General features: G+C 40.7%; 1 protein-coding gene across 1 annotated transcript; it reads right to left on the reverse strand.

Moving 5' to 3' along the window:
- Positions 1 to 718: 718 nt before the first annotated feature.
- Positions 719 to 11,086, reverse strand: uri1 (URI1 prefoldin like chaperone). Its single transcript, XM_041938910.1, has 11 exons — positions 10,711 to 11,086; positions 9,852 to 9,886; positions 7,297 to 7,375; positions 4,938 to 5,073; positions 3,706 to 3,797; positions 3,563 to 3,620; positions 3,211 to 3,406; positions 2,884 to 3,121; positions 2,598 to 2,746; positions 2,240 to 2,480; positions 719 to 1,442 (listed from the first exon to the last, which is right to left on the reverse strand). Exons 1-11 carry the CDS (start codon positions 10,780 to 10,782, stop codon positions 1,254 to 1,256), a joined length of 1,485 nt encoding a protein of 494 aa, XP_041794844.1. The 5' UTR covers positions 10,783 to 11,086; the 3' UTR covers positions 719 to 1,253.
- Between the last annotated feature and the right edge of the window lie 1,784 nt (positions 11,087 to 12,870).

The following is a 12,870-nucleotide window of genomic DNA, read 5'->3' on the forward strand; positions in this document are numbered from 1 at the left end:
CTGTGCAACATTGACCCCACACTGGCTCAATTTTAACCCAGTGTTTTTGGTGTGTTGTACTGGAATGTTTATACAGTATATTGTTGTACTGGTACTCCTACCCAAGCAAATGATTTGAATGCTTTTTCCACCAATGTACATTACATTTTAAATGTGGGAAAAGTGTAACAATCCTGTGAACTATCCTGTATAAGAACTCAAATCTGTAAGTTTGACTTCAGTGATGTCATGGCATTTCCTATCATCCATGTTGAATCATACAACAGTGCAGCTGTGTTATATCTCTGTTTTTCCTAAGATCACTGATGCAAACATGACCTCTAAATCAGACTTTCGCCTATTCCTCAGCAGTTCAGTGTGGTTTCTGGATCCATGCTACACTTGATCCTTTGTCAGAGTGGTTGCCTTGGAAATCACCCATCTCCCATTTAGGTTGCTCTTTGATTGTACTTTTACTAATGGGAAAAGGCATTTTGTGTTCAGTTTTCACAACTTTGCTTAAATGTTAATGCTCATTTACAAAAGTGTGGCAGCAACAAGTAAAGATGGTGCTTTACTTAGCTAAATTATAATGCACAACAGAAAATTCACAAGGAGTAATAATAACTCACAAAACCACGATATGAGCTCAACCTGTGTCTACTTTAGAGATTTAAAGACAACCTACACTAGACAATATTTTATTTCAAGGAAGAAAGAAGAAACAAGACTTGTAGCCAAAATCGTTCCTTTTACTTCTCGTGAATCCTTTTTGTCTTTACATAAGCTTGTCACAAAGGAATACATACATTCATTAGGCAGGTTAGGAAAAGGTAAAACAAAAGCTAGTCGGCACCTGATTTTGCTTAATGATCAATACTTGAAAAAGAAACAAAACAAGGCAATTCATCACAAGTTCCAAAGCCTAGTCATGCCTAATAGCATGGATCAACTGAGACACAGAAGAAAGGTAAATATCTCACAAACAGCAATCAGTTAAAAGAGGCCACACAGAATGATGGACAACTGTTCAGTGCCACTTATACAGTAGGAGCAGATAAGCCAGAGCCACCGGAGTATACAGCTTGTTAAAAAGCAGTATTAGACGGTCTGACTCAATGAAAGAAATCCTGTATGGTTAGAAGTGAAAGACCTATGAAATGAGAGGACAGGAGAGGAGAGGATTGGCTGCACTTTGTCCATCAGGTGTGGAAAAGAAACAGACTTTTATTAGACAAGTTATTGTGAAATATGGATATCTTATAATTACTTCGTCACTTTTTCTCCAACCTGGCAGCTTTAAACTTGGACACCCTTTTTGGGGCTTGTTGGGGTGGTGGGCCGTCAAGCGCCACCTCGTCCTGTTTCCTCTCCATTATGGTTGGCAGAGCTGGTGGAGTGATGGTCAGATGGGGGACAGCTGAAGGCATCGGGTCCTTTTCTACCACTGTACCTGAAAAAGCCTGCAGAAGACAGAAGTAAATGATAAATGAACCAGTCTTAATTTGGTATTCCAAGACTGACCACTTTCACCTGACTGAAACTGAACTTAAAAAGGCTGACGTGGCTTTGTTCTGCGCTCTGCACAGATCCACAGCCCAATTAAAGAGTTTCAGAAGCAGAATGTTTTGCTAGCCTGATTTTGTTGACTTTGTTGACCATGGGTAAGTAGGCTACATAATTTAAGTGGTTTCTGTCTGCAGGAGTCTGCACAGGGTGTTTTGAGTTTGAAAATTGACCAGATGCTCCTGTGCCTGACTTCCTGTCGGGCTTGATTTGCTCTTTGCAGCTTGACACAGCTCCCTTCAAAAACAAACTACGAGTGTATTTTCTGCCTCTTCTGGGATGCTTTTTAAACGCACTGCGGTGTGCCTGGTGGAATCACACACATTGTTTGGAATGGCTGAGATCAGCTCTGATGGACGTGCCTGGTGAAATCAAGCCATCAAATTGCCTCTTGTGACTGACAGTTAATGATTGATCAATCACGGGCCACCCCCATTTGACCTTAAAAAGGCTTCTGAGTACTGGCATGTTCTCATTAAGGGATCGGAGGCTCAATGGTGTAATTTTTATAAGCCATTATATAATAGAGGTATATTGGAGATTCCTCCACACTGTAATTGAGATTCAAAGAAACTTGAATGAAATCCGTTCAGGCAAAAAAAAAAAAATAAATAAACAAACAAATAAATAAATAAATGAATAAATAAATAAAGGACAATGGCAAGAAAAAACTAAACTAAAAGATGGAATTTACCTCAAATCGGCTGGTGGGGTGCAGTGGGACCGCTGTGGGACTGTCCTCCTCTGTAATGCCGTCACTGGTGTCGCTGTGAGTTGCCTCGTCGTGACTGAGGCTGCGTCCAATCATCCGCCGCTCTTCGAAGTCTGCTGCGCTGCTCTCGCTCGTGTCACTGCACACGCTATTTTCTCGGCTACGTGACTTCAGGATGGACTTCCTGGGGATGGGCTCCCCGTTCTTCACGTCCACAAACAACCTGATGAAGACAACAGACCTCATAAGTGTAATCTGTTTCTTTGAAAATTGTCAGGTTTTTAATCAAGTCTATAAGAAATTCATAATGGCAGCATTTTAACACATTTCAAGGTGTTACCTGTAAATGTCTGCTGGTGTTGTAATTTTGTGTTCATGATGTGAGTGTCCGTTATTGTGGCCATTTTTCTTTTTCCGCTTTGAGTGTTCCTTCTGCTCTTTCCTTTCACTGAACTTCAGTGTTGTGTTTTTTCCTGTGTTTATCCTCACCTGAAGCAAAACACAGAGACGGGGTAGAGAGAAAGTCACCTAAACAAAAATAAACTATAGAATTAAAAGAAAAGGGGGGAAGATAAAATATCTTACAACAAATCTGTAAAACGTTCAAAGTCATTCATCTCTCTGACCTTCTTGGGTTCAACTGTGTGAGAAAAAAAGATGGTAGGCAAACAGCTGCCTTCCTCTTCCTCATCATCTCCTTCCTCTTTCTTGTCTACACTGGGTGGCACTTTGCTGTGAGGCATGGAGGTCCACCTCGGCTTCAGACTCAGTCCATTTACCGGAGGTGCTGCATCTTCCTCCTTCTCCTCTTCTGAGGAAAAGGATGACGTGTCCTCACCATTCATGTCTGCGTGATCAGATAATCTGGAGAAAAATAATTTAATCTTTCCAGAGGTTACAAAGTGTACAATTATTATGACCATTAAGACAACACCCTGAGCCTGTTCATCTACCTGTCCTGCTCATCTTGTAGCTCCTCGAGTTTCTCAAGTTCATCCAACCGAGCCCACAGCTCTGCCTCAGTCACAATGCCTCTTCTCCTCTCTCCATCTCTACCCTCGCCTTCATTCTCCTCGTCCTCCTCTTTTCGATCCAACACAGCATCCAATTTGGGCTTAGAATTTGGTTTGTGAGCTATTCTTTGCTTTCCTGTTAAAACAGACAAGATGGGAAAGAAATTCCTTCACTGTTTTTTAGCCCAAATGTCACAAAGTTTTGTACAGAATTGGACAATGGGTGAAGGGCTCTCTCATCAGACAAGATGTATGTGTGAAATGAAGGCAGAAGAAAGGCTGACAAAAATACCTTTGGTGACAACATTGTTTCCGGCCTTTTCTCGAATGTCAACGTAGTCTCCTTCACTCTAAAGAAGAAACAAAGTTAGTACGTTTGTCCCCATTTAAGTCTTAGCTATATCTGCTCCGTGGGACAACAGTGATGCAACGTACAGTTGACAGAGTTTCCACATCCTTCACAAACCCAACTCTGGCTTCAAAGTTTTTCATCGTCTTTGACAGATCATCTAGTTCTCTCTTCACATCTACAGAAAAAACAGCACATCATCATCAAAATGTGCATTCACAGAAATGGAGGCAGACAGAAAAAACTGGTGGACAGAGATTTAAACAAAACATTTAATAATGTCAATAATTTAAAAACAACAATAACAAGCAGCTGTTAAAGAGTTAAAATCATGAGCAAGCTGGTGGGGAAAAAAAAAAATGATGACACCAACAGCTCATAATATCTTCTGCCCTGAATACTACTCTGGATCATTAAATCTTGACAACAATTAAGTCCTTTTACTTATAGCAGCAGAGGGCCCTCGTTTCCATGGCGATCGAGAGCCCCTCCAAAGGAAAGGTCAAACACTAAGGGCCTGACAATTCAGATGCTGTCTGACACTTTTCAGTTAGCTATGTTTGTATTACAGCACTTAGCTCTGCAACAGTGGCGTGGGTAGGGTCAAGAGAAGGGGGGTGGTGGTCGGTGTTGCAGATGGCTGTGGATGGGCTGTGGCAGCACATTTCTGCTTCACTAAACACTCTAATAATGTTCACATCAGAGATCATTACTTGGGCCCATTTGACTCGATGTGAGGTTTTCAGAGGGAAAATGAACAGCAGGGTTGTTTGTAAGTATTGCTACACATAACCCATGTTGGAATAAACACATTTTCTTTTTCCTCAAAAGGCTTCTTGGACTCCATCAAACAATAATGCTGCATTTACAGGACTTGATTTGGCCATGGGAGAGGAAAAGGTATGAATTACTATCACAAGAATTACAACAGAGGCAGTGATGACGGTTACATGTTATACATGAATCAGCAGCACATTGAATGAGTGCTGCAGATGTGCCTTGCAGCTTGCAACCCTTTGAGCTCATCTGGAATAACGTACCCTGTGTGTGTCAGAAATCTTGCTTCAACATTTCAGTCAAGTCATTAGCAGCATTCTTCACTAAACATATCCCCAAATACATTCTACAAGCATCTCAAAAGCTTATGGTAAGTAATGGTTCAGTTAGTCACTTCAGTGATTCTTCAGTGTTCACGCAGGCTATTTAGACTTGATGCAGCAACGCCCTCTGCTGGATGAAGAAGAGCAGTGTTCACAGAGTGATCACATTAGAATGACATAACGCCATCTTTTAAAGAAGGGACAGGAAACAGACTCACGTTTCATCCTGTGGTTGACAATTTTTTGAGCCTGCTTGGCAGAGCATTTAGCGAACCAGTTGTCACCAAGCAATGCTCTGACCTCGTTGGTGTGCACCAGCTTCCCAGGCATAAAGGCCAAAGGGCCAAACGGCACCTGTTAATAGAACAGTGGCGGAATGTGGACATGAAAGTAGGCAGGGCTCTAGACGGCGACAATTTAGTCACATTTTGCAACCATTTCTGTAGACAGTGCAATTACATTTTATAACTAGGACCACCAGTGCAACTTACAAATATGCCTGGCATTTTTCTTTTTTTTAATTATCACTGTATACCAAGTGGCACAGGAGCACTGGAAAATGTTTTGCCATGGCAGGCCACCACAGCAATTTAAGAAAATAAAAAGAAAAATCACAAAAGAAAACAAAACATGCTGCCTTCAATCATCTGATCTACTTCCTCAACATATGCAACGCGTTTGTTACTCTACTTGTGAGACCCAATCCGCTTTCTCTAAGGAGAAGGGAGTGAATCAGCACCTGGATGTGGGCCAGAGGGGTGACCCATATCATAGTTTATAAAATACAGGCTAGTGAAGATACAGCCATTTCATACACGAGACATACAGTTGTGCTCATAAGTTTACATACCCTGGCAGAATTTATGATTTCTCGGTCATTTTTCAGACAATATGAACGATCACACAAAAACCTTTCTTTCACTCATGGTTAGTGTTGTGCTATAGTTATTTATTATCAAACAACTGTGTTTATTCTTTTTAAATTATAATGACAATAGAAAGTACCCAAATGGCCCTGATCAAAAGTTTACATACCCTGGAGGTTTGGCCTGATAACAGGCACACAAGTTGACACAACCGGTTTGAATGGCTACTAAAGGTAACCATCCTCACCTGTGATCTATTTGCTTGTAATCAGTGTGTGTGTATAAAAGGTCAGTGAGTTTCTGGGCTCTTGACAGACCCTTCATCTTTCATCCAGTGCTGCACTGATATTTCTGGCTTCTAAATCATGGGGAAAGCAAAAGAATTGTCAAAGGATCTGCGGGAAAAGGTAATTGAACTGTATAAAACAGGAAAGGGATATAAAAAGATATCCAAGGATCTGAAAATGCCTATCAGCAGTGTTCAAACATTAATTAAGAAGTGGAAACTGAGGGGTTCTGTTGAAACCAAACCACGGTCAGGTAGACCAACAAAAATTTCAGCCACAGCTGCCAGAAAAATAGCTTGGGATGCAAAGAAAAGCGCTCAAATAACTTCAGCTGAAATACAGGAGTCTCTGAAAAAATCTGGCGTGGCTGTTTCAAGATGCACAATAAGGAGGCACTTGAACAAAAATGGGTTCCATGGTCGAGTCACCAGAAGAAAGCCCTTTCTACACAAATGCCACAAAGCATCCCGCTTACGATATGCCAAACAGCACAGAGACAAGCCTCAAAACTTCTGGAACAAAGTCATTTGGAGTGATGAGACCAAAATTGAACTTTTTGGCCACGATCATAAATGCTACATTTGGAGAGGAGTAAACAAGGCCTATAATGAGAAGTACACAATCCCTGCTGTGAAACACGGAGGAGGATCGGTGATGTTTTGAGGATGTGTGAGCTACAGAGGCACAGGAAACTTGGTAAAAATTGATGGCAAGATGAACGCGGCATGTTATCAGAAAATACTGGAGGAAAACTTGCACTTATCAGCCCAGAAGCTGCACATGGGACGTACTTGGACGTTCCAACATGACAACAATCCAAAGCAAAAGGCCAAGTCTACCTGTCAGTGGCTACAACAGCATAAAGTAAAAGTTCTGGAGGGGCCACCTCAGTCTCCAGACCTCAATATCATTGAGCCACTCTGGGGAGATCTCAAAAGTGCAGTTCAAGCAAGGCAGCCCAAGAATTTACAGGAGCTGGAGGCTTTTTGCCAAGAAGAATGGGCAGCTTTACCGTCTGACAAAATAAAGACCCTCATCTACGACTACCACAAAAGACTTCAAGCTGTCATTGATGTCAAAGGGGGGAATACACGGTATTAAGTACGGACTGGGGTATGTAAACTTTTGATCAGGGTCATTTGAGTAGTTTCTGTTGTCAATATGATTTAAAAAGAGTAAATACAGTTGTTTGATAATAAATGGCTTCACCCAACCACTTACCATGCGTGAAAGAAAAGTTTTTATCATTCATATTCTATGAAAAATTACCAAGAAGTCATAAATTCTGCCAGGGTATGTAAACTTATGAGCACAACTGTATGTATGTCTCGTGTATGAAATGAACCGGCCAATGTGCGTTCACGTCGTGTGACTGTGTGTGCGTCTGTGCTTTCATGCGTACTTTAAACAACGCGAGCACTCACCATGATGTCATAAGACAGTTGGTCTGGAAGAGTGTGAAGGCAGTCATTCAGGGCTTCATAGTCACCTGACACCTTCTTCCTGCAAAAGCATAGATTTTACAGTGATGTTAGGCAAAAAACTATTCAAATAGAGCTCTCCTCTGGAGCCATTGTCAAAATTTGTTTGGTTCATTTTGGGATGTTAAAAAGAGCAATGGGAAGGAAACGACAACTATGGAGTCATGACGAAGTGCCTGTTAACGAGCTGCGTGTGCAATAATGCAAGCACAGTAAAGAAGGCATGTCCAAAGTATTCCATAAAGGGCCGTGTGGCTGCAGGTTTTCGTTCCAACCAAGGAGGAGCACACAAGGCCACCAATCAACATCAAGGGATCCCTTAGTTATCAGCTGAAAAGTGAGATCAGCTGATTAAATGAGTCCAGCCTGGTGCGCTCCTCCTTGGTTGGAACGAAAACCTGCAGCCACACGGCTCTTTATGGAATAGTTTGGACATGGCTGTTATATGACATACCTGCCTCCTGTCATCATCACCTATGTGGGCTGTGTCTTCCTATACCTGACACTGATTGATGTGTAGACTGGTGTGCAACTGATGAATTAATTGTGAAAAATGAACGTATTTATTTAATTTTGTTCCCACTAAAATAACATCATTACTACAAGGAGCACCAGCTTCAAACAATAATTGAGATTAGTTGAAGTTCAGAAGTCCTTGTCCTCCCTCTTTCTCTAATGGGAAATCTTCTGCATTTTTTTAGAAAGTTGTTTTCCAGTTGACTTTTTAATAAACATTGTCAGACCAGTGAAATATTGGTCTCCCTCCCAAGTGCTATCCCTGCTCATGTTTCCTTTTCCGGTTCTGACAATAGCCTGCCGAACTTCCTGTAATTTGTCCAAAAGTATAGACCAAAAATGTTTTCACACTACACATGAATCAAACCATGGGTCAATTTGATCAAGACCAATGTCCTGGGGAGGTTTCACACCTGGAATTTAGGTACAAATGACACTTAAAAGTCTGACTGTAGATGTATAGTGAACATGTGCAGAGTTCAGATAGAGATGGGGTGAATGTTGGACTTTTGGACCCACATTACAATAATCTGGCCACACAACACTTGCATTCACAAACTGTGAAACAATTTCACTGTGCTTAGTAGTCTTTTTTAAAGTCATAACTCAATTTATCTGCACAACCAGACGGGTGTTTCAAGTTATTCTGCCTAATCAGTCCTCTGTTTAGATTAAAGGTGGGCAGAACTGCATTCGGAATTACATGGGGTCATTGGACTCAATGTACCAATAAGAAGCATAAAAGTGTCCTTCGTCCCATGCCAACAGTAACTAACTAACTAAGAGTCATGCTTAGTCCACACGTAGACTGGTATTTATCAAAATGTTCTTTTTCTATGCATTTTGGCATTTCAATCAACACTACTGAGAACACTGATGGTAACCCACTGCTTGCAATCAATGACTCAATGAAAATTAATTCACTGTAATGAAGTTACACTACAGTAAAGCACCACACGGTCATAGCGCACTCACACAGGTGTTTCCACTTTATCTACTTAAATATTACTTTTCTAAGGACTCACGTCTCACTCACTCTCTCTAGAAAATGCTCAGGTGTAAATATTGAAATTAATGATGGATGGACTCAGTTTCAGAGTCCTGGTATTGTGCATGCTGGCTCTATTACACTGTCACAGCTTACTGTGACCCTTGTATAGACCGTTGCCATTGTTAATGTAAGTAGATACACCTGTGCTTTTCCTGTTGTGATGAGTCAAAAGTCTGCTGTGGAAAAGTGAAAAAGAGTTTGACATAGCACAAGTCTAAAGCTTATAACTGCACCAACTTCAACCTGTACAGCTTTCTTATGGAGTGGAATAGAATGGAATACAACTTTATTGTCCACAAAGGTGGAAGATTGTCTCATCATTTGCAAGATGGGCCAAAGACAGTCAGAATAACTGAAAACCAGTGTGTGGCAGTGCAGGGTCTTTAAGGTTGTGAAAATGGTCTGGCCTGCATTTGCAACCGTATTTCAGAAACAGGAATAAATGAGCCAATTATACTATATTTGAAACAAACATCTCTGGTCAGGGAGTGTCTAATCTCTTGATTTTGACCAAAGCTGGCACCAGATCAACACTGTAAAGAATCATGCTTGATTATTTGTGAAAGCCAAACTTGGTTATCATTGTAAAATAAATAATAGTTCTAACATGGCATAATACCAACTGTGTCTCAACTAAATATAAACTTCAATGGAGGATAAGAGTGTATTATATCATCATAGAACTGGATCACTGAGACAAGCAAGTTCACAGCCATAGAAGACATTTTCAAGCAAATTCTAGGAAATTTAGCTGAGCTTTTAAACGACTTCTCATCGCCGATCTCCAAGGAAAATTTTCTCATATTAGAAACTATATTGCTGCTTTGTGTGACATCAACATTTTTGATAGTAGGCTCAAGAGCAAGCAACAAACTCAAGAATGCTGTCACTATGCAACTGTTCAACTAGTGCATGGGACTTTAATGCTTACCAGTGCTGAATCCGACTTTCACAGTCTTTCACCACCTGTTTTTAGGACAAATTATTTCAATATGAATCACATTGAAAATCTATGCAACACACAGTCTTGTGTTGAGGCTTTAACAAGAGTAAAGGAGATGTGGTAAAACGGCAAATTTGATTGCCACAAGCAAATTCTGAATTTAGAATAATTTCCTTAATTCTTATTTTGACTTGTACTGCAAATACTAATGTGGCAACAAATAAACTGTAAATGTTTTGTCTAATTCAAAGAATCATCACACACACAGGGAAACAGACAAAATACCCAACGAAATGACAGCTGTGAAAACTACATGGAAATGGTCAGGACATCTGCACAAACAGCCCTTCACTGTGACACATGGTGGCACAAACGGTTTATGTAAAGCAACGGTTGTTGCAATCTACATAAAGCCACCCTCACAATAATAAGAAATTCATGTAATTTCAATATTAAATACTCTGTACATTGTACAGTATGATGATTCTGGCATTTTAGTAAAAACGCATATACTAAATCACCTATCGTTTAACTAATTGGTCCACAATTTAAACACACCTCCAGGCAACATTTAATTAAAATGGACTTTAACTTGAGCGGCTGCACGGTATGAAGCGTCTGGAAAATAGATAAGCAAAACAATAAACTCAATATTAACTAATGTGACACAAATGTCTATATGTCATGTAAAAAAATAATAAAAACAAAACAAGAAAATACTTCACGAGATCCAGTCTTGGTTCAAAGTCCTTTAATGGTCCACCGCGTGGCCAGTAGCTGACTGTGGTTTGGCTAACGTTAGACGTTACTAGCCAGCGAACGGTTTCGTGTCATTTGGATAAATTACCTTCTCATGTTCCTGTTGGAGCCTGACAACTCCGTCGAGATGCTCTATATTCATTTTACCTTTTCCAGCCATTGTTAACCCACGTGCACAACAGGAGTAGCCTATGTGGCTACTTGTCACCCCCCAAAACAAAGCTCAGGGCTTGTTGTGAGTCCTAAAGAAGTGTTTATGAATGCAGCAGAAGCTACTCCTGAAACCCGTTCTGGTCGTATTCATCAATGATGCAGTGATAGTTATCCACACTTTCGGAAGTGCTACCATGTCACAATGTCATTTCAAGATTTCCTCATAATTTCCATAAACATCCACGGTGTTAGTACTCCCAAGATTAGCAAATATTCCTGGTCACTCTCGCTGCGACATGCACTTCTGTCCAACGTTTACACACCAGGAAGAACAGCGGAAATTCTTCTTCTTCTTCTGAGGGGTTTAATGGCGGTTGGCAAACCAACTTATGATGCATTACCGCCACCAACTGGACTGGAGTGTGGACAAGAGGTCAGGCAGTTTAAAAACAAAACAAGACACAAAAAAATTGATTCTGTTATTTAACTCAGTTTCTTTAATGAACTTAACAATGTCATATTGTATCTTGCCTGCTGATTTCCCCAGAAGTCCTGTTAGTGTAAAATCGTGGTGTTTTGCCTCCCTTATTGTCTGACTAAGCTTTTTCCTCTGGATATCAAATTTCCTGCAGTGAAGTAGTACATGTTCAACTGTTTCTGGATGGTTACAGTGTGAGCAGGTTCCAGTTGGGTGCTTGCCTATTTTGTGCAATGTGTGATTGAGACATGTATGACCTTTTCTCAGACGTGTTATAATGTTTCTTTCCCTATGTTTGAAGGCCACCTTCCTCCCATCACCAACATGCATTTGATATAGGTACCTTCACGTTTCACTGATGTCCCAATTTTCCTGCCATGTAGATTGTGTATACTTCCTGATGAATGATTTAACTTCAGCTTTGCTTAGTGTCTACTTGTGTAGAGTGTTTGTATATTAATATATTGAATATCTACCTGCTCATTTCCTTCCACACCCACATGAGCAGGGACCCAGATGAACCTTGTGAATATGCCCTTAACATACGTTATGTACAATACTAGGAATATTTCATTGATTACATCTATTCTGAATGCTGATCTGCCTGAACTTATACTTGATAGTGTTGAGAAACTGTCTGAAACTGTCAGCCGCACGCGTGCTGACGAAGACCAGAGGGCGGGCTCACATTACACCGATTTTAAAATCGCTGCATTGGCTCCCTGTGTGTTTCAGGATCGATTTTAAGGTTCTTTTATTAGTTTTTAAATGTCTTAATGGTCTTGGGCCCACTTATTTATCTGACATGTTTTTATCATATCAACCCTCGCGGGTCCTGAGGTCCTCCGGCACTGGACTTTTAATTATTCCGAGAGTTAATACAAAAACCCATGGGGAGGCTGCATTCAGCCATTACGGCCCTCGACTATGGAATAGCCTGCCGGAGAGCATCAGGACTGCAGAGACTGTTGATGTTTTTAAAAGGAGGCTCAAGACTCACCTTTTTGGTTTGGCCTTTAACTGATCTCTTTTAAACTTTGAATTCTTCTATTATGCTATTTTTACTTCTTATATTTCTTATGACTTGTTCTTAGTTATGCAATTTATTAGTATTACATCTTAAAATCTAATTACTTTTATTTATTATTTACTATATATTAGTTATTTATTTGTCTATTTTTCCTCTACATTTTTAACTTTCTTAAAGCTTTTAATTTTTGTGCATTATACCTGCTTTTATCTTTAATTTATTTGGTTATTTATCTATTTATTTATTTTTTCTTTAGTCTTTTAATTTTTAGCTTCAGTGTTTCCTCATGTGGGGGCCTCCACACTGGGGTGTATGCCCGGTCTGCCCACGGGGGCCGTTGCTTGGAGGCCGCCTGGACCCGAGGGACTTGGGTGGCTCTTCATTAAGTGCGGAGTCTGCCCCTGTCCATCGGCGTCTGGGTGGTCTCTATGGTGGCGCTCCCGGTGGCCGCAGGCTGTGGCGCTTCCCAGTGTGGATGGCTCCCATAGGTGTTTCCTCACATGGTTCCTCAGTGCCCTGCCATGTCTCAGCACTGTGTGTGTGTGTGTATGTGTGTGTGTGTTTTGTGAGTGTTTGTGTGAGCGCAT

This window comes from Chelmon rostratus, chromosome 6 (assembly GCF_017976325.1).
Source record: "Chelmon rostratus isolate fCheRos1 chromosome 6, fCheRos1.pri, whole genome shotgun sequence".
Lineage (NCBI taxonomy): Eukaryota > Metazoa > Chordata > Actinopteri > Chaetodontiformes > Chaetodontidae > Chelmon > Chelmon rostratus.